The 22863-nt window shown below is 39.9% G+C and overlaps 1 protein-coding gene across 2 annotated transcripts in view; it reads left to right on the forward strand.

The window, feature by feature from the left end:
• RPA1 (replication protein A1) overlaps positions 1-22863 on the forward strand; it is a 79088-nt gene that overhangs the window by 14453 nt on the left and 41772 nt on the right. Inside the window, exons 2-5 of one of the 2 annotated variants that reach the window (XM_058705978.1) lie at positions 4207-4257; positions 5771-5849; positions 6511-6619; positions 17760-17848. In XM_058705978.1, coding sequence (XP_058561961.1) covers positions 4207-4257; positions 5771-5849; positions 6511-6619; positions 17760-17848 — 328 coding nt within the window. Of the gene's footprint in view, positions 1-4206; positions 4258-5770; positions 5850-6510; positions 6620-9145; positions 9253-17759; positions 17849-22863 lie in introns of those variants that run through there. The other variant, XM_058705979.1, reaches the window with a different exon arrangement.

Consider the following 22863-nt stretch of genomic DNA (forward strand, 5'->3'; position numbering starts at 1 on the left):
AATTTCTCTTGTGATTTCTTTCTCAATAGATGGGTTATTAAAGAAGTTTACTGTTCGCGGGGCACCTGGCTGGCTCAGTAGGTAGAGCATGTGACTCTTGATCTTGGGGTTGTGAGTTTGAGCCCCATGTTGGGTTTAAAAAAAATAGAAGTTTACTGCTTAGTTCCCAAGTATTTGGAAATTTTGTAGATATCCTATTGTTAGGATTTTTAGTTTCATTCCAGTGTGGTCAGATAACGTACTCTCTGAATTCAGTCTTTTAACATTCATTGAGACTTGTTATATTGCCCAACTTATGGAACCTTGATGAAAATGTTCCAGGGGCACTTAAAAGAATGTTTATTCTGCAATTGTTAGATGATCTAATTAGGTCAAGTTGGTTAATAGTTAAATCTTTTATGTTCTTCTACATATATTTTTTTTTTATCTCTTTGCTTTTTCCATCCTGAGGGAAGGAAGTTGAGACCACCAATGATAATGATGGACTTGTCTATTTCTCTTAACTCTGTAGAGTTTTGCTTCATGTCTTTTGAAACTTTGTTATTAGGTGTATATATTTATCATTGTTGTGCCTTCTTCAGGAATCAACCCCATTATTAGGAAATGTCCTTTTTTATCCCTGGTAATATTCTTTGTCCTGAAGCCTTCTTTGCCTGCCAGTAATGATGCAGCTTTTTCCAGTGTTTAATTTTTAACCTGTGTCTTTATATTTGAAGTGCAGTTCTTGTAGACAGCAGATAGTTGGATCTTATTCATTTTGACAATTTTTGCCTTTTACTTGGAGTACTTGAACCATTTGTACTTAGTATAGTTACATGTTTGGGTGTAAGTTTTTTGTTCTGTTACTTGTTTTCTCTTTGTCCCATCTGTTGGTTGTTGTTTTGTGGTTTAGCTTTTCCTGACTTGTGGATTATTTGAGTATTTTTTATGATTTGAATTGATTTCCACTATTGATTTATGAGCTATACTTTTTTTTAAGGAGTGCTTTAGAGCAGTTCATCTTAGTTTGGACAACCATTACAAAACACTTTTTTTTTTTCTTCAAGTTTTGTTGTTCTAAGTATTTGCTTCACCAAATGTGGGGCTTGAACTCACAACACCCCTATCAAGAGTCACATGCTCTTCCAACTGAGTCAGTCAGGTGCCCCTATTACAAAATACTTTAGACTGGATGGTGTAGAGAACAGATTGATTTCTCACAACTCCAGAGGTTGGGAAACCCAAGATTGAGGTGTCAGCAGATTCATTTCTGGGTGAGGGCTGTGTTTCTGGCTTGTAGCTACCATTATCTCACCATGTGCCCACATGACTTCTTCTTTGTATATGGGAAGAGAGAGCTCTGGTATCTCCTTTTTTTTTTTTTTTTATGTCTGTTTATTTTGAGAGAGAGAGAGAGAGAGAGCATGTGTGTGCGTGCAAGCTGGGGAGGGGCAGAGAGAGAGCGAGAGAAACCCAAGCAGGCTCTGTGCTGACACCCCTGCTGCCATGCCCAAATGACTGAGCCACCCAGGTGCCCCAAGGTGTCTCTTCTTCTAAGGGCATGAATTCCAATGTGGGGGCTCCACCTTCATGACCTTATTAAAACAAATTACCTCCAAAGGCCCCACCTTCTAATGTCATCACATTGGGGGTTTGGGCTTCAACATATGAATTTGGGGAGGTGGGACACAAATAGTCTAAAACATGGTGGTTCTCTTCTTGTTTTTTTATAATTTATTTTTTATTTTTTCATTTTATTTATTTTGAGAAACAGAGACAGAGCACAAGTAGGGGAGGGGCAGAGAGAGGGAGAGAATCCCAAGCGGGCTCTGCACTATCATCGCAGAGCCCTATGAGGGATTCGATCCCACAAACATTGAGATCGTGACCTCAGCCAAAATCGAGAGTCAGATGCTTAACTGACTGAGCCACCCAGGAGCCCCCCTCTCTCTTTTTTAATTGAAGTATGGTTGATACACAATGTTATATTAATGTTTTAGGTGTACAGCACAGCAATTGGACAAGTCTACATGTTATGCTGTACTCACCATTGAATGTTTTGATCTTAGAATACTTGTCTTTCATTTTTTAATGTTTAGCGTGCACAAGCGCGACGGGAGGGTGGGGGGCAGAGAGAGGAGGGGACAGAGGATCTGAAGTGGGCTCCTGCAGGGCTCTAACTCAGTGAACTGCGAGATCATGACCTGAGCAGAAGTCAGATGCATAACTGACTGAGCCACCTAAGTGCCCGTCACTTTATTTTTTTTGAGAAAAGATTTACTCAGTTCCAAAGTTTGAATAACCAGTTTGTCATTTGGCCTTTCAAGTAAAAATGATGTTCCATGAAAAAAGTGGCTAGTTCAACTCACAGCTCAAACAGTTGCACAAGTGGTGACAGCCAGTACTCCAGTATGTGGCAGAAGTACTTTTTGCCTACTTCCCATGTTGTTCCACAGAATATTTAAAATTTTCTATAAAGAATATGGAGTTGTTTTGGCAGATTGTTGATTCATTGACTTACAAATCAGCTGATCCCTTGGAGATTGGAATGGGTCCAGAATAGCTTTTACTTTGGGTCTAGTTTAGTCCTGTTTCTGAAGCATGACCTTTCTGGGGTTTCTACTGAAAGCAGCAGGTGTTTATTGAGTTTTCTGCACTCAGGCTGGTGAGAGCTCAGCTGTGTTCTAGCCTGTGTGAGCTCCACTCATTTTTCAGTTTATAGCTAATACTTAATCTTTGCCTGGCCATGTGGAGTCTCATTTTGTGTATCCACAACTTAGAAGTCAGCCAGAGACTCCTGGGAACCCCTGTGTGGGTTATTGAGGCTCTAACTCTGTGTAGCTTGTCATCTCTGGTATTCTGCATCCACGAAATCCAACGAAGTTGCCTCCCTGAACTCTGCTCAGTAGGACTGCCACGTTCTTCTTGGGTTCCCTCTCCACGCTGTGATCCAAGAGTGCCTCTGTGCAGAAAGCCAGGAGGATTGTAGTGTTCCCCTCATTCGTTTCTCTTTTTTCAGGGACCACAGTCTTGCTCTGCCTGTTGTCCAGTATTTGAAAAGTTTATGTATTTTTGTCCAGTTTTTTCGTTGGTGGTGCTGTTTATTTCAGCATGGGCAAGAGCAGAGGTCAGAGAACCAGTATTCACTGCTGTTGGTTTTTTTCTGATGATTACCTTTGTTTTTTAAAATTTCTTAAACGGATTTTTTACTTTTTTATTTATAAGTAGGCTCCAGGGCCAATGTGGGGCTCAAACTCACGACCCTGAGATCAAGAGTTGCATGTTCCACTGACTGAGCCAGCCAGGGACCCCTCTGATGGTTACCTTTAAATGGTGGCTTTTTAAAAACAAACTAAAAACCTGATTGGTGGTCTGTTTTTTGTAGATACTATTTTCATAATTGCTAATAGAGACATGAGATTTAAAATCCAAATGGTTTTGGGTGCTTAGGTGGCTCAGTCAGTTGAGTGTCCGACTCTTGATCTTAGCTTAGGTCTTGATCTCAGGATTGTGAATTCAAGTCCCCCGTTGGGCTCTGTGCTGGGCGTGAAGCTTACTTTAAAAAAAAAAAATGCAAAAGATATAAAAATTGGATTCAGTGTGAGGTCTCCCTCCCACCTATGGCCCTACTCGCCAGTTCTCTCAAAAGAGGCAACCAGTGTTACATACACATCTCTTTAAGGCTGCATAATATTATTTTAAAGATTTCCCATACTTACCTAATTATTATTTTTTTTATTTTTACATTTATTTATTTATTTTTGAGAGACAGGGAAGTGGGGGATGGGCAGAGAGAGAAGGAGACACAGAATCCGAAGCAGGCTCCAGGCTATCAGCACAGAGCCCGACACAGGGCTCGAACTCACAAACTGCAAGATCACGACCTGAGCTGAAGTCAGACGCTCAACCGACTGAGCCACTCAGGCGCCCCTCTAATTATCTATTAATGGGCCCTATAGGCAAATTAATGTGCTGTTCTGAATGAGCACACATGTGATGCCTGTATTTTGGATGCAGTAATTGTATTCTTGTTAAGCCAAGTATTGCACTTTTATGCTTTTATGATTTTATCCAAGTGATAAAACTTTACTAGAATTTCAGATGACATGCTCCGAAAAGTCTCTTTAATAATGTTATCTGTGGTTTATTACAAATACCAAACTGTAAAAATATGTCAGATTTGGTCATAATTTGAATGTAGATCTCATTCTGTGTTTACTCTTTCAGGCCATAATGCAACAGGGAGACACTTCCATAAAACCTGTCCTCCAGGTCATTGTGAGTACCTGTATATGTTTTATGTCAAGCATTTTAAAAACTTCTGTGTAATTATACATTACATTTGATGAAGCACATGTCGATTTCATGTCCATTTTGGGAAATTCTCTCCCTCATCACAAAAAATAGGCCTGTCCTGTTGTAACTGCAGGAGAGGAGCTAGGGCTGGGTTTTTTTCTTCTTCAATATAAGTTAGCCAGAGTTAGACTTGGGGATTTAGATTTGAGCCTTCGCCTTTCTATTCTTGCCACAATTGATGGAGGCTGTAGTGCTGCACATCATTAGTATTGCCTCCTTACTTTTTTCTTCCTGCCCTGAGGTTTGTCTTTCTTAAATCTGCCTTATATGGGCCTACAATGAATGTGTCTGCTTAAAATTCTTCATTAACCCTATCATTCATTTAAAATTAAAAAAAAAACTTTTTTAAATGTTTGTTTATTTTTGAAAGAGAGAGACAGAGTGTGAGTGGTGGGGGAGGGGCAGAGAGAGAGGGAGACAGAATCTGAAGCAGGCTCCAGGCTCTGAGCTGTCAGCACAGAGCCTGACGCGGGGCTCAGCCATGAGATCGATCATGACCTGAGCCAAAGTCGGACACTCAACCAACGGAGCCACCCAGGCGCCCCCATTTAAGGGTTTTCCAAAATTTTTTTTTAAGTTTATTTATTTATTTTTGAGAGAGGGAGACAGGATGAGCAGGGGAGGGGCAGAGAGAGAGGGAGAGAATCCCAAGCAGGCTGTGCACTCTCAGCATGGAGCCCGATGCAGGGCTTGAACCCACAAACTGTGAGATCATGACCTGAACCAAAGCCAAGAGTTAGATGCTTGACCGACTGAGCCACCCAAGTACTCCAAAGGTGTTTCAAATTTTAGTGGGAATTTAAAAAATGAATAGAAGCAGGATCCTGGATCATTCTGTGGATTCTGAGTCAGTAGGCCTGGTGATCTCCTTGTGACTCCCAGACTCGCTGCTGGTCATCATAAGGCCCTGTTTCTGTATTTCACTTCCTGTGAGAGCAGCTTCTGATTTCCTGTAAGTTGTGATAAATGCCTTGGCTGTGCCCCCATGTCATGTGCACACATCTCTTATATCTCTTTGCCTCTGTCTCCACCACACTTGTAAGCCCCATCAGGGCAAGGATTTTTTTGGTTTTTTTTGTTTTGTATTTTTAACATGTTTTCTACACAGCACCTTGCATTGTTAGGTGCCTTATCATTCTTTTTTTTTTTTTTTTTTTAATTGAATTTCAATTAAATTTGAGCTGGGGAGAGAGAACACGAGTATTGGCAACTCATTTTATTCTCATCTGTGTTGTGCTTAATAATGTTAGAGAGAAGCTGGTGGGAAAATCATCATATCCAAGTTTCTTTTGCTTGGACGTAGGTGTCAGGAGAATGGGCAAGCAGTTCATTATTTGCTGAAATAATGACAGACCCACTCTCCTGCCACTTAGATGTAATTATCTCTGGGGACTGGGGAGACAGTCTGTCTAATGAATCATGTTTTCTATCTTAGAACATCCGTCCCATCACTACAGGGAATAGTCCACCCCGTTATCGACTGCTTATGAGTGATGGATTGAACACTCTATCCTGTGAGTATGATGTATAAATCCAGGAATTTGTATTTAAATAATAAAATCACATCCAGCACTTTGATTGCAATAATTTGGGGCATTTCAGAAGTGTACATTTGCCTGACCGTGCACTTCATTCAGACAGAATTGCAGCCGGCAGAGAGCATTCTAACAATAGACTGGATCTAGTGGAAAGCTGCCACTTGGCTTAATTAATTTTCTCTAACTGGTGCTCTGTTTTCTTTGATTAATTTCCCTCAGGATGATATTGACATTTAGTGAATATAATGGGTTAGCTGTCCTATACTTGCCTTTTTAGGCTTTTATTTCAGTGTTGGAAACTTCACAAGCAAGAAAGACATTTTTCAGAATATGTGCTTGCTGTCTCTAGTCACAAGGTGAAGAACGTAGAAAAGATTTTTTTAGTCTTCATCATGAAACCTGAATGATGGAAAAAATGATTCTGGGCAATTTAAGAAATACTTACATTTCAGAGTAGCAGCAGATGTTTAATGCATAGTAAATCATACTGTTTTTCACTGTGCAGAATCTGAATAGTTTTAGTTTCAGAAACATTCAAGGCATTGTTTTTCTTTGCTAGTCCACGTGTGATCAGTGCTAGTTCAGATTGTTATGACTGAAATGTTGTGGGAACTAAAGACATCTTTGTGCTTTTCAGCTTTCATGTTGGCAACACAGTTGAACCATCTCGTTGAGGGAGAACAATTGTCTAGCAACTGTATTTGCCAGATTAACCGATTTATTGTTAACACTCTGAAAGATGGAAGGTATGTGGTGGGTTATTTTTGCTTTTTAGAATTTTCTTTGGTTTTATTGTGTTTTGGAACGGGGACTAATTTTTGAACAGAGAAGTCCTTTGGATACCAAAATTCACTTAGGAATTTCAAAAACAATGATGAGCTTCCAGCTAAGAGTTTACAGCTATTGAGATTTGAACTCGGATGACTAAAACATGGCACCAAAGGGAGAGAAATATGGAAACAAATTGGAAATTTCAAAGCAGGAGATTAAAGCCAAACAGAACTCTTATTTCTAATCTCTTCAGAAGCACTGTTTTTAGCATTCTCTTTTAAAGCATCTTTTAATGAAAAGGGGTCACTTATAAAGAGCAAAAGAGGTGTATTTAATTATGTAACACTGCTCCTTTTCTACAACCTTGAATCTTTCATCGTAAATTATTCAGCCAATACAGAGCATGGTGAGGACTTACAGATGCTACACGCTAGAGGTGCAGCGGTGAGCACACTGTTAACCGTTGCTAAAATAGGACCTTTTTGTTGGGGAGAGGCTTTTAAGGTCTTTATTTTCAGTCACAGAACACCTGAGAAACAAATATGGCAAGCATTCCCATCTTAAGGGTATGTCAGTGTATGTTACAGTAGTATTAACTGTACATTTCCAAGTAACTTTTGCTTTATATTTGTTTGCTATATCATTGTCCTTCTTTTAACTTTCAACTTCTGTTCTTTTTTTTTTTTTTCTCATATATGAAATTTATTGTCAAATTGGTTTCCATACAACACCCAGTGCTCATCCCAAAAGGTGCCCTCCTCAATACCCATCACCCACCCTCCCCTCCCTCCCACCCCCCATCAGCCCTCAGTTTGTTCTCAGTTTTTAACAGTCTCTTATGCTTTGGCTCTCTCCCACTCTAACCTCTTTTTTTTTTTTTTTCCTTCCCCTCCCCCATGGGTTTCTGTTATGTTTCTCAGGATCCACATAAGAATGAAACCATATGGTATCTGTCTTTCTCTGTATGGCTTATTTCACTTACCATCACACTCTCCAGTTCCATCCACGCTGCTACAAAAGGCCATATTTCATTTTTTCTCATTGCCACGTAGTATTCCATTGTGTATATAAACCACAATTTCTTTATCCATTCATCAGTTGATGGACATTTAGGCTCTTTCCATAATTTGGCTATTGTTGAGAGTGCTGCTATAAACATTGGGGTACAAGTGCCCCTATGCATCAACACTCCTGTATCCCTTGGATAAATTCCTAGCAGTGCTATTGCTGGGTCATAGGGTAGGTCTATTTTTAATTTTTTGAGGAACCTCCACACTGCTTTCCAGAGCGGCTGCACCAATTTGCATTCCCACCAACAGTGCAAGAGGGTTCCCGTTTCTCCACATCCTCTCCAGCATCTATAGTCTCCTGATTTGTTCATTTGGTCCTGATTTGTATTTCCCTGATAAGGAGTGAAGTTGAACATCTTTTCATGTGCCTGTTGGCCATCCGGATGTCTTCTTTAGAGAAGTGTCTATTCATGTTTTCTGCCCATTTCTTCACTGGGTTATTTGTTTTTCGGGTGTGGAGTTTGGTGAGCTCTTTATAGATTTTGGATACTAGCCCTTTGTCCGATGTGTCATTTGCAAATATCTTTTCCCATTCCGTTGGTTGCCTTTTAGTTTTGTTGGTTGTTTCCTTTGCTGTGCAGAAGCTTTTTATCTTCATAAGGTCCCAGTAATTCACTTTTGCTTTTAATTCCCTTGCCTTTGGGGATGTGTCGAGTAAGAGATTGCTATGGCTGAGGTCAGAGAGGTCTTTTCCTGCTTTCTCCTCTAGGGTTTTGATGGTTTCCTGTCTCACATTCAGGTCCTTTATCCATTTTGAGTTTATTTTTGTGAATGGTGTGAGAAAGTGGTCTAGTTTCAACCTTCTGCATGTTGCTGTCCAGTTCTCCCAGCACCATTTGTTAAAGAGACTGTCTCTTTTCCATTGGATGTTCTTTCCAGCTTTGTCAAAGATGAGTTGGCCATATGTTTGTGGGTCTATTTCTGGGGTTTCTATTCTATTCCATTGGTCTATGTGTCTGTTTTTGTGCCACAACTTCTGTTCTTAATCTTGGGTGTCTTTTATAAATAGTGTATACTTTTATTTATTTATTTTTTAATTTTTATTAAAAAATATTTTTTAAATGTTTAATTATTTATTTTGAGAGAGAGAGAGAGAGTATGCACAAGCAGGGGAAGGGCAGGGAGAAGGAGAGACAGAATCCCAAGCAGGCTCTATGCCCTCAGCACAGAGCCTGATGTGGGGCTCGAATTCATGAACTGTGAGATCATGACTGCGCTGAGATCAAGAGTCGGACACTTAACCGACTGCACCACCCAGGCGCCCCAGCAGCATATAGTTTTAGAAATCATTTAAAAAAAATTTTTTTTTAATGTTTTATTTATTTTTGAGACAGAGAGAGACAGAGCATGAACGGGGGAGGGTCAGAGAGAGAGGGAGACACAGAATCCGAAGCAGGCTCCAGGCTCTGAGCTGTCAGCACAGAGCCCAACACGGGGCTCGAACTCACGGACTGTGAGATCATGACCTGAGCCGAAGTTGGACGCTCAACCGACTGAGCCACCCAGGCGCCCCTAGAAATCATTTTGAGATTTAGTGGGTGAGTTTATTCTGCTTAACTTATTATTGATTTCTTCTAATTTTTGTGTTTTTACCATGTTTTTTGCTTTATTTTTTTCTTGCCTTCGATTGATTGGATTTTTCCTTAATCCTCTTTTTTGCCTCTGCTGGTTTGAGAGACATTCTATTTGTGCAGTGTTTTTGTTTGTTTGGTTTGTTTGTTTTTTGTGGGTACTCTCACATTTAAAAAAAATCCTGGGGGCACCTGGGTGGCTCAGTCAGTTGAGTGTCCGACTTCAGGTCATGATCTCATGGTTCGTGTGTTCAAGCCCCGCGTCCGGCTCTGTGCTGACAGCTTGCTCGGAGCCTGGAGCCTGCTTTGGATTCTGTGTCTCCTTCTCTCTCTGCCCCTCTTCCGCTCACACTTTGTCTCTCAAAAATAAATGTAAAAAAAAATTTTTTTTAAATCCATGTGTAAACTAACAGAAATTCTAAAATAGGTCAGTATTTTTACCATCCTCTCAAATAAAACAAAGATCTCAAAATGATCTGTGTTTAGTGTTCAATTTTGTTTTTATTTCTTCTGATTAGCATTCTCTACACAGACAGCCGTTACTTATATTTACCCATAGTTTGTTAGCTCCCGTTTGTCTCCTTCATCACACTCCTTCCTTTTTAGTTCAGTTCTCATTTTCCTGAAGAATATCTTTGAGCAGCTCTTATGGAGAAAGTTTGTGAATGATAAAAATCTGTCATCTAAAAATGTCTGTTGCCGGACTCCTGGCTGGCTCACTCAGTAGAATGTGTGACTCTTGATCTCAGGGTTATGAGTTTGAACCCCACTTTGAGTGTAGGGATTACTTAAAGAAATAAAATTTAAAAAATAAAAATGTCTGTTTCACTCTCAGTTTAACTAAGTATAGAATTCTAGGTTGACAGTTAACTTAGTTGCTGTTACTATTTTCACCCTAATAGAATTTTGTGTTCTTGTCCTGGTGCTTTGAAAAAAAAAAATTTTTTTTTAATGTTTATATTTATTTTTGAGACAGAGAGAGACAGAGCATGAGCAGGGGAGGGGCAGAGAGAGAGGGAGACACAGAATCCGAAGCAGGCTCCAGGCTCTGAGCTATCATCTCAGAGCCTGACACGGGCTCGAACCCATGAACCATGAGATCATGACCTGAGCCACCCAGGCGCCCCTTGTCCTGGTGCTTTGTAAAAAAGACTTTTGTCATACGTACATTATAAAATTCACATAAATAAAAATAACTGTAATCCCACTGCCTAGAAATAACTATTAGTAACATTTTGTTGTATTCCTTCCAGAATTTTTCTGTAAACATGAGTACTTATAAATTTGTATTTTCCTTAAAAAAAACTTCATAATATAGTTTTATAAAATTCTTTTTTAAGTTTATGGTTGTTGTTTTACATGTTCCTAGATAAACCTCTGTGTCATATATTACTTAGCATGTCATTGTATAAGTTTACTTTAATTTAGTTAACATTTAATATTACACAGTATTTCACTATTTAAAGTTTTTCACCAGTGTTCCTTAGAATATATTTGTAGCTCTTTGTGTATTCAGATTTTTAGAGAAGATGATCATTTTAATAAAAACAACACACAGAATCACCAATTCAAGCAATGCAAAACAAGGTACAAAGAAGGGGAAAAAATGGTCTAAAATTGATACAACCTAGAAATAACCATATTATGATTTAATGAGCATCATTCCAAAAATCTCACCATGCATATTTATCAATAATTGGTGAATCGATGGAAATCATCTTGGTAGTGGAATGACAATATAAACACTTACTGCTCTCTTCCTTCCTGTATAATTGGGTCCAAAGCCATTAGGTGGGGTCAAGCAAGGTAGGTGTTTACAGGGGAGGGGTGGTGGTGGTGGTGGTCTGGAACCAGGTATTAGCCCAAACAAAGTGAGGAGGGGGTCTTTGTGGGCTGGACAGGGTGCTGGAGCCCCAGCAGGTAAGGAGAACACACACGAGTGGAGAATGGCTGCGGCCCAGGATGGGTTGTCGGAGCCTGAGTAGGGTGAGGCAAGAATCTGTGTGGCCGTTGGATCCTGAGCAAGGGATGAAGCCATCTGGGAGTGTGGGGGTCAGGTGACAGCAGCATGTTGTTGGAGACTGGGTGGGATAAGGAGGGAGGCCAAGCAGAATAAGGAGGGGGTCTGCAAGAAGTGGTGATAGCCCAGCATGAGTGTCAGAACCAATGGGGAGAGGAGGGTGCTTGTTTGTAATGGGATGGTGGTGATCTTAGAACTAGGTATGGAATTTGAGCATCGGGAGGAGGATGTCCGTGGGTGCAGCAGTGGCAGGTGGTGACATATGAGGGGAATTGATTTAATAAATATGTTGAGGGCAGTGAGAGCTAGCCAAGGGAGAAATCTGTGATTCTGGATTGGAACTGGAGGTTTCAGAGTGAACTCAACGTTTTTGATAGGTAGATGTAGATACAGATATAGATAATTAGTTTGGGGTTTTAAAGTTCTATTTTATTGGGTCGCCTGGGTGGCTCAGTTGGTTAAGCATCCAACTTTGGCTCAGGGCATGATCTCACAGTCTGTGAGTTCGAGCCCTGCTTTGGGCTCTGTGCTGACAGCTCAGAGCCTGGAGCCTGCTTCAGATTCTGTTCTCCCTTTCTCTCTGCTCCTCCCCCACTCATACTCTATCTGTCTCTCAAAAATAAAATAAAAACAGGGCACCTGGGTGGCTCGGTCGGTTAAGCGGCGGACTTCGGCTCGGGTCATGATCTCACGGTCCGTGAGTTCGAGCCCCGTGTTGGGCTCTGTGCTGACAGCTCGGAGCCCGGAGCCTGTTTCCGATTCTGTGTCTCCCTCTCTCTCTCTGCCCCTCCCCCATTCATGCTCTGTCTCTCTCTGTCTCAAAAATAAACTTAAAAAAAAAAAAACAAACCCTCAAGGGGTAGGTGTTAAAAATAAATAAATAAATAAATAAATAAAATTGATAAAAAAATAAAGTTCTATTTTATTTTATTTTTATTTTATTGTTATTCAATTTATTTAAACTAAAAACAAAAACAGTTCTCCCATTTCTCCCACCCCCTTCCCCTTGCCTCTAACAACCACCAATCAGTTTGTTCTTTGTATCTATGAGCTTATTTATTTCCACATATGAGAGATCATATGGTAATTGCCTTTCTTTGTCTGACTTAGCATAATGCCTTGGAAGCCCATCCATGTTTTCACAAATGGCAAGATCCCCCTTTTCTTTAAATGGCTGAATAATAGAGAGAGAGAGAGAGAGAGAGAGAGAGAGAGAGAGAGTGTGTGTGTGTGTGTACCACAGTTTGTTTATGCATTCATCTATTGGTGGACACTTAGGTTGTTTCCATATCTTGGCTATTATAAATAGTGCTGCAGTGAACATGGGGGTGTAGTTATCTTTTCAAGTTACTACTTTTGTTTTCTTTGGATAAATGCCCATAAGTGGAATTGCTGGATCATATGGTAGTTCTAGTTTTAATTTTTTGAGGAGCTTCCATACCGTTTTCCATAGTGGCTGCACCAATTTACATTTTCACCAACAGCTGTACGAGGGTTCCCTTTTCTCCATATTCTCGCCAACACTTGTTATTTCTAGTCTTTTTGATAATTGCCATTCTGACAGATATGAATGAGGTGATGTCTTATTGTGGCTTTGATTTATATTTCCCTGATTCATGAAGTAGAGTATCTTTTCCTGTACCTCTTGTCTAGGTATGTCTTCTTTTGAAAACTGTCTCTTCACATCTGGTTGGTGTAGGAGTATACATATATTGTGCAGTGTGTGTGTGTGTGTGTGTGTGTGTCTGTCTGTCTGTCTGTCTTGCCTAGGTCTGTCTACCAAGAAAGCTTTGGAGCAGCGACAGCGCAATAGCTGTGAGCCCACTTAGCACATCTTGGTTTCTGAATGCCAAAAAGAACCAAGGTTCCTTGGAGGATGGCTTGTTATGGGCTTGGAAATTATAAGTCGAGCCTGGACTATCTTAATGTGTCAGTTGGTAAGGAAGTGCTCAAAGGGAGAGGGGACCCTGTCAAAAGGCTGGCAGAAATCTTACACTTGCCAATCTAAGATAATTTATAAACCACAATAAAAATGCAAACAGATTACAACCTGTTGAATAAAATAGGAGTTCGTAAGTCTGTACTGAATAAATGAATACATGGGGGGAAGATAAAGGTTCTTCTTAACATAGAATGCCATCTAATAAATGTAGAAGGAATGATGGAATAGAAATTTGCCATTTGGTAATCATCACAATATTAGTTCATGCAGGAAACATCAATGGGTGCTTTGACTGCTCTAACAAATTAACACAAACTTAGTGGTTGAAAACAACAGAAATTATTCCCCCTGGAGGTTGGAAGTTGAAATCAGTTTCACTGGGCTGAGATCCTGGTGTTGACAGGGGCATGCTCCCTCTGGAAGCTGTCTGGAAGAATCCATTCTTTCCCTCTTCCAGCTTCTGGTGGTTGTTAGAATTCCTTGGCTTTTTGGTGCATCAGCCCAGTCTCTGCCTCCATGGTCACATTGCCTTCTGTCTGTTTCAGATCTGCCTCCCTCTTAAAGGATACATGTCATTCCTTTTAGGGCTCATCTGAGGATTCAGGAATAATCTTGCCATTTCAGTCATTAACTTCATCACATTTGCAAAGTCCTTTGTTGTCCCGCTCACAGGTTTCAGGGGTTAGGACGTGGATATCTTTTGGTGTGGGGGATTCAGTCTACCGCAGATGCTGAAACAAGTGGTGAAAGTTTGCAGAGTGACAAGCTTTTTTATGGGGTTAAAGTACTTCCCCACAACATAATTACTAATTGTAAATGGAACAGAGTCAACTTCATAGTGGAGGAACCTGGCAGACAGTACCTTATTCCAGTGATTAAGGTTAACATTACCAGTAATGGGACAAATAGAAATCGTGTATTACCTGATAAGATGCAATGAGAATAACACAGCATCACTAATAGTATATTTTTGCGAAAGATACATAATCTATATCTAATCATGAAGAAACCTCAGGTAAATTAAGGGATATTCTACAAAATAAGGGACCTCTGATTTTCAAATCTCAAGCATGAAAGTAAAAAAATTGTGTACACTGAAAGACTGTTCCAGATTGAAGGAGTCTTAAGAGATTTGATAATTAAATATAACAAGTGATCCTGGTCTGGATTATTAAGGACATCGTTTAGACAGTTGATAAAACTTAAAGAGGTTCTGTGGATTATGGAAAAATTCTTTCATTATGTTTCAAGTTCAGTGACTTAACCAGGCTATGTCTTTTTTTTTTAATGTTTATTTTTGAAAGAGCAGAAACAGAGCATGAGTGGGGAGGGTCAGAGAGAGGGAGATACAGAACTTGAAGCAGGCTGCAGGCTCCAAGCTGTCAGCACAGAGCCCGATGTGGGACTGGAACTCAAAAACTGTGAGATAACCTGAGCTGAAGTAGGATGCTTAACCTCTTAACTGACTGAGCCATCCATGTGCCCTTTAACCAGGTTGTGTCTTAATGTCCATTGTTCTTCCTTTTTTTTTTTTCTGGTCCATGGTATGCCCTTTCAGTCTGCAGATTTATTTCTTTTCAATTAAATCTTTCTGTGTGTTATTCCTTAATGCTGTTTTCTATTTCATTTGGTTCTAGTTTTTATTTACATTGTGGATAACTGTCTTCCCTTTGTGTCTTCAGTTTGTTTTAGTTTATTTTCTAATGCATATGTTGGATTAAGTCAAGATTTTCCAACATACTAGTAGTTCAGTTTTTAGCTTTCTCCTTGCTGTCTCTTGGTGTTTATAATCTTTAAGTGTTAGATGTATAATGGTATTACTTTTGTTCTGTTTTTGTCTTAAGTTCCTTTTTCTTCTCAATCTCTCATCTCATCTTTTGAGTTTTATTTTATTGAATAGTCTTATTTTCCAAATCTCTCTTGGGAAGTATTATTCCCTTTCTTGGCTTATGCTTTCTTCTAGATTGGATTCTCTAACTGTCTCTGCCTTTTTTGTTCCTCGTATTTTTATACGTTTTTGCATGTTGCATTGTTGCCATGTCATTTCTTTTTATCTTTTTCATGCTTAACGTGGATGGTTCTGTCAGACTTCATATTTGCTCCGACATAGTTTAAGCTGGATACATCTCTTTGCCAACCTTCCCACTTGGGATCTATTATCTTCCACTCCAGGCTACCTGTGAGTGTTTGAGTGGTGCTTTTTATCCACTTTTCTGTCCTCTGGGGTATGGTTATGGGAGAAGATGGAGTGCTGTGCTGGGGTTGAGTGCAACAACTTAGGCTTGGTTCTCTACCGTCAGGGATAGAGTTTCAGTCCCACGGGCTTTGCTTCATTCTACCATCTCAGGATGGTGGCATGTCTTGTACTCTTTCCTGCCTCTGTTGACAATCTGTGTCCATACATCCCAGCTTATTTACCCCTTATTTTTTGATGGACATTTAGCTTTATTCCAAACTGGGCTTTAGCAATCATCCTTGCAAGTTTATCTTTATGTGTTCGTGCTATTACTTCTGAAGAGCAGATTGCTTGAGTTAGTGTTGTGGGGGTCAAACAACGTCTCTTAACAGAAAATATACCAATTAATACACCCAGTAACTTTGTGTAAGAGTGCTTCTGAATAAACAAATCCAAGGAAACAAATTAGTGGTTCTGCACGGGTGGGGAAATGGAGTGGTGTGTGAATGATATCTCAAAAACCTGTTGAGAAAGAAAGAAAGAAAGAAAGAAAGAAAGAAAGAAAGAAAGAAAGAAAGATCCCCTTAACCTTGTCAACATATTGGATACTAATTTTTTTTAAATGTTTGTTTTTGAAAGAGAGACACAGTGCGAGTGGGGGAGAGACAGAGAGACAGACAGAGACAGAATCCAAAGCAGGCTCCAGGCTCTGAGCTGTCAGCACAGAGCCTGACGTGGGGCTCGAATTCACGAGCTGTGAGATCATGACCTGAGCCCAAGTCAGATACTTAACCAACTGAGCCACCCAGGTGCCTGTATGCTACTAATTTTTAAAAATAATTGTTAATTATCATTACTTTAATTTACATTTCCATATTTGTGAGCTCAAATGTCTTTTCAGGTACTTGTTTATTCTTTGTAGTTCTTTTCTGAATAGCTTTTTATATATGTACTTTGTGCATGTTTTTGTTTCGTGGGAGATCTTTGTAAACCAGGGATATCAACTATTTTTTAGCTGTTTCAAATATTTTATCCCACTTTATCATAACTTGCTTATGGTGTCTTGTGATACAGCATTTAAAACTATTTTTAATTTTTTTAATTTTTAAAAATTTTAGAGCAGGGAAGGGCAGAGGGAGAGGGAGAGAGAGAATCTCAAGCAGTCTCCACGCCTGGCACAAAGCCTTACACGAGGCTTGAACTCGTGAACCGTGGGATCATGACCTGAGCTGAAATCAAGAGTGGGACACTTAACCAGCTGAGCCACCCAGGTGCCCCAGTAAATAAACTTTACAAAAAAAAAAAGAAATGGTATTTGAGATGAGAGCAAAAAATGAGTACTAGCTGACGGCAGAATGAGAGAAGGTCATCATAGTCAGTGAGCAGCATATACAAAGGCTTTGTGGCAGGAGAGAGGGTGGCAAGAGAAAACATGGCATATACCAGGAATTGAAAGCAAACAGAACTGCTGGAGAGCAGTGTTTCTGGGAAGCGGTATGAGATGAACTAGAAAGAGATTAGCAAGACCAGATCCCACAGAGCCTGTAGGGCGTGTGAAAGGTTTTAGTTTTGGGCTAAGGTTCTTGGGAAGTTATTGAAAGGTTTTAATTAGAGTTAAAGATAGGTGGGGCGCCTGGGTGGCGCAGTCGGTTAAGCGTCCGACTTCAGCCAGGTCACGATCTCGCGGTCCGTGAGTTCGAGCCCCGCGTCGGGCTCTGGGCTGATGGCTCGGAGCCTGGAGCCTGTTTCCGATTCTGTGTCTCCCTCTCTCTCTGCCCCTCCCCCGTTCATGCTCTGTCTCTGTCTGTCCCAAAAATAAATAAAAAACATTAAAAAAATAAAAAAATAAAAAAATAAAAGAAAGATAGGTAAAAGAACTATAAGTTCTTAGATCATAATTACATTAAAAAATAGCTACAGTTGTAATGGTTTTCGCTGGGAAAAGGTAATTGTTTAGATGGGTATATGTTTCTGAAAACAGATCATCTGTTGTGCCATACATTATTGTGTTTAATCTAAATTCTGATTGTGTCATTTACTCCTTGATGGTACGGTTTGTGGTAAGGGCACTGCATTTTAATTAAAGGACTAGATGGAAAATGAAAATCCTGCAATCATAAAAAGCCTTGATAATGATACAGTGAAAGATTAAGGGAAATATTTACATAGGAATTGATATCATATATTTCTCACGTTATTCAGTAATGAAAACCTGTTGACAAACGGAAATAGTTTTATCAAAATGATTATTGGGGGAGAGCTTTTTAAGTAGCTTGTCATTTGAAGGGTTCTGAATTGATTTTTTCTAACTTGTTTCTATTTCTTTGCATTTGTAGGAGAGTAATTATTTTGATGGAGTTAGACATTTTGAAATCAGCTGAAGCAGTTGGATTAAAGATTGGCAATCCCGTGCCCTATAATGAAGGTAAAAGGCTTTTTTTATAGGTTGTAGCACTCGATAGAATACCTCTTTATAGATCCAGAATTCTACCTTTTGGTTTCAGTTTGATTTGTTAGTCTTACTAAAAACTCATGATTTGGAGGTTTAGGAACCAGGTTATTCTTTCAGGTTTTTTAGTACGGAAGAAATGATGGTAGGACTCCAAAAGGAAAACTCTCTCTGTTTTTCTCAACACACAACTTCCTTCATACTTCTGGCTTGTCTGTTACCAAAAGTGTGGGGTTTGTCTCACACTAAGCAATTCTCTAATTCTCTGTGGACGAGAGCCGGTTGTCCTACAGTTCCAGTTGAGTTCTGATACTACCTATCCAAAGTTAGCTTCAGATTCCATAGATAAAGACAGAGTCCCGCAAGGCTGCCTCCGCACCCCTCCACCACCGCCAAACCCCAGTTCAGATGCCAGTCAAAAGTCTAGGTATTGAAACACTGCTCTCCAGCAGTTCTGTTTGCTTTCAATTCCCTCTGCTTCTGACCAACTGGCTGTAATTGAAGGTTCCCACAATCCCCTCCTCAGGTTCCATTAGATTAATGAGCTAGAGCGGTTCACAGAACTCAGAGAACAGTCAGATGGGAGAGGTGCATTGGACAAGGTGTGTGGGAGGGGTACAGAGCTTCCGTACTCTCTCGAGGTGCACTGTCCTCCCCGTGCCTCCATGTGTTCACCAACAGAAGTGCCCCAAACCCCATCCTTTTGGGTTTTCATGGAGGCCTCCATAGACATGTTGGATTACATCATTGGTTGTTGGGTGATTGGTTCCACCTCCAACCTCTCTCCTTTCCCCAGAGGTGGGGAGTGGGTGCTAAAAGTTCCAACTCTCATCACATGGTTGGTTCCCCTGGCAACCATCCCCATTGTTAGGAGCTTTACAGAAGTCACTGTGTTGATACTTAGTGTGGTTGAAATGGGCTTTTTATAAATAAGATACCCTTAATTCCTCTTATTACTTAGGAAGTTGTAAGGGTTTTGAGAGCTCTGTGCCAGGAACCATGAATGAAGGTCAAAAAAATATTTCTTATGTATCACAATATCACAAGCTTGCATTAGGAAAAGAGGGAAAATGAAAGAATAGAAAAAAGTCCCACTTACAATAGATTAAAAATAACAAATACATTGAAGTGTTAATGAGAAATGTGCTTTCTTTTTTTTTTTTTAATTTTTAAAAAAGTGTTTTATTTAGTTTTGAGAGAGAGACAAACAGGAAGAGTTGGGGGGTGGGCAGAGAGAAGGAGACACAATCTGAAGCAGGCTCCAGGCCCCAAGCTGTCAGCACAGAGCCTGTGTGGGGCTCAAACTCAACAAACCATGAGATCATGACCTGAGCTGCAGACGAAAGCTCAACCGACTGAGCCACCCAGGTGCCCTGACAGATGTACTTTCTTAAGATCATTCTTATGCACATTTTTGGTTTTATTTTATTTTTGTTTTTAAAAAATGTAAAGCAGGGGCACCTGGCTGTCGGTAGAACAATCAACTCTTGATCTCGAGGTTGTGAGTTTGAGCCCTACGTTGGGTGTAGATGTTATTAAAAATAAAATCTTCAGGGGTACCTGGGTGGCTCAGTCGGTTAAGTGCCTGCCTTCAGCTCAGGTCATGATCTCACAGTTCATGAGTTCAACCCCCACATTGGCCTCCACTGTCAGTGAAGAGCTCGCTCTAGGTCCTCTGTCCCCCTATCCCTCTCTCTGTCCCTGCCCTGCTCATGCACTGTCACTCTCTCGCTCGCTCTCTCAAAAAAAAAAGTAAAAAATAAAATCTTTAAAAATAAATAAAAAATGTAAAGCGTGTAATCGGTACTCTTTTGATAGCTCACCACACCCAGTAGTTTTTAAAATAATTTCTGTGTTTATTGCCAGGCCATGAATAAACTCCCTGAAGGTGCAGACCATATTTTGTTCTTTGTTGTGTCCCTCATGCCTAACTTTTATTTTTATTTATTTTTCATTTTTATTAAATAAAATGCAAAACAGTGGCCACCCACCTTTTTGCACCTCTGTGATCAGAGGCAGCTTTCAGAGCACAGATCCCCAGTATTTGGAGGACAGGGTCCTTTTTGCCTACCTCGTTTCTCCAAAACTGTGTGCACAATGCTTTAGGAAAATGTGCACAGGGGCTCCTGGGTGGCTCAGTCAGTTAAGCATCCGACTTTGGCTCAGGTCATGATCTCACGGTTTGTGAATTCAAACCCTGCATTGGGCTCTGTGCTGACAGCTCAGAGCCTGGAGCCTGCTTCGGATTATGTGTCTCCTTTTCTCTCTGCCCTTCTTCTGCTCACGCTCTGTCTCCCTCTCAAAAATAAATAAACATGGGGGAGAAAAAAAGGAAAAGGTGCACAGCTAGCTGCCTGCCATTTAGCTGAGGGCCCAGAGGTAGGTAGCTGTTACTGTGCTAAGAGCTGAAATTGACTGTAATTTGCCATCCAGATCTTCTCCTGGAAGTTGCAAGCCTTCAGGAGACTCCCAAATTCCAAAATAGTTGTATCAGACAGATTCCGCCAGTGCAATTATAGTTTAGGTTAAAAGATAGATTCCTGGTACTTCCTAAACAGTGATTATCTGTTGATAATGAGTTTTATTTTCTTGTGAAAATATATAGAAAAGCACAATGAAATCAGAATGATTTAATTACTTTAAACGAGAGACAATGATAATTCTAGAAAAAGACGAAGAATTGTAAATCACCCTGTTAAAGGAAGTGGCTCATCTGTCCCTCTACCAAGTCTAATAAAAATAAAATTAAAAATAATTAGTTAAATAAAAAGGGGTGCCTGGCTGGCTCAGTCGGTAGAGCATGTGACTCTTGATTTCAGGATCATGAGTTTGAGCCCTATGCAGGGCATAGAACCTACTCTAGGAAAAAAAAAAAAAAAAAAAAAGTAAAGCCTCACTGTTCACCAAAATAAATTTCCAGATTTGTTTTTTTGTTTTTTTTTTTTTTAATTTTTTTTTCAACGTTTTTTATTTATTTTTGGGACAGAGAGAGACAGAACATGAACGGGGGAGGGGCAGAGAGAGAGGGAGACACAGAATCGGAAACAGGCTCCAGGCTCCGAGCCATCAGCCCAGAGCCCGACGCGGGCCTCGAACTCACGGACTGCGAGATCGTGACCTGGCTGAAGTCGGACGCTCAACCGACTGCGCCACCCAGGCGCCCCTCCAGATTTGTTTTAAAAATTAGAAAATAAGGGTGCCTGGGTGGCTCAGTTGGTTAAGCGTCTCGCAGTTTATGACTTCAAGCCTCGCATCAGGCTCTGTGCTGACAACTCAGAGCCTGCAGCCTGCTTTGCATTCTGTGTCTCCCTGTCTCTCTGCCCCTCCCCTCCTCACACTCTGTCTCTCTCTCTCTCTCTCTCTCTCAAAAATAAACATTTAAAAAAGAAAATGAAACCATCAAAAATAATAAAGAGGATGGGGCTGCATACGGATTGGGATAATTCACAATGAATACATGATTACATTGAAATAAGATTTCATATGGTAAAAGTAGGAAGGTATGTAAACTTAAACTAGGATAAAATACTTATGGAAGATAAGACTGATAGAGGCACCTGGCTGGCTCAGTCAGTAGAGTATGTGATTCTTGATCTCAGGATCATGAATTTGAGCCTCACATTGGAGGTAGAGTTTACTTAAAAACAAAACAAAACAAAAAACAAAACAAATAGCCAATACATAACAAAAAATATTTAGCCTTACTTGTTGTTTTTGTCTTGTTCCTGGTCTTAGGGAGATAGCATTGTCTTTTTCCATTAAGTATTATGTTAGCTGTAGGTTTTCATATATATATATATTTTTATCATTATGAAGATGTTTACTTTTAATTCCTAGTTTGCTGAGGGTTTTTATCAGGAATAGAATGGTGAATATTTTGTCCAGTGTTTTTTTCGGTGTCTATTGATGATTGTATGGTTTTTCTTTTTTATTGGTTAATATGGTGAGTTACATTCAATGATTTTTGAATGCTAAACCAATTTGTGGTTTCCGGGATATGTTATGTCATCATGATCTATTAATACTTTTTATATATTGTTGGATCTCATTTTCTGAATTTGCTTGATTTAACAAACCAACTTGATTTTGTGTAGAATTTTTACATCTATATTATGAGGGACATTTGTCTATTATTTTCTTGTGATACCTTTTGTCTAATTTTGTTGTCATAGTAATCCTGGCCTTACAGAATGAATTAGAAAGTGTTCCCTCTTGGGGCGCCTGGGTGGCGCAGTCGGTTAAGCGTCCGACTTCAGCCAGGTCACGATCTCGCGGTCCGTGAGTTCGAGCCCCGCGTCGGGCTCTGGGCTGATGGCTCGGAGCCTGGAGCCTGTTTCCGATTCTGTGTCTCCCTCTCTCTCTGCCCCTCCCCCGTTCATGCTCTGTCTCTCTCTGTCCCAAAAATAAATAAAAAACGTTGAAAAAAAAATTTAAAAAAAAAAAGTGTTCCCTCTTAAATTTTCTACAGTAGTTCATGTGGAATTATTACTTTTTACTTAAATGTTCAGTAGAGTTTACCAGTGAAGCCATCTGGGACTGATATATTTTTTAGAAAGGTTTTTAAACTACAAATGCAATTTCTTTAACAGATACATATAGGGTTATCCAGATAACCTATTCCCTTTTGAGTGAGCTGTAGTAGATTGTGTTTTAAGGAATTTGACCATGTCATTTAAGTTGTTGGGTTTATTGGCCTCTATAAAAGTAAATAGTCTTGGGGTGCCTGACTGGCTCAGTCAGTAGAGCATGTGACTCTTGATCTTGGGGTTATAAATTCGAGACCCACTTTGGGTGTAGAGATTACTTAAAAACAAAGTCTTTTAAATAAATAAATAACGGTAAGTAGGCTAAAAACCCCAATTAAGTGGCAGAAATTATCAGATTGAATCAAATAAATGTAGTATTAGCCTTTTGGTGTCTGTGAAAGGCTGTAGTGATGTCATTTCTCTCATACTTGATATTCATAATTTGTATTCTTTTTTTTCCCCATG

This window comes from Neofelis nebulosa, chromosome 16, assembly GCF_028018385.1.
Source record: "Neofelis nebulosa isolate mNeoNeb1 chromosome 16, mNeoNeb1.pri, whole genome shotgun sequence".
Lineage (NCBI taxonomy): Eukaryota > Metazoa > Chordata > Mammalia > Carnivora > Felidae > Neofelis > Neofelis nebulosa.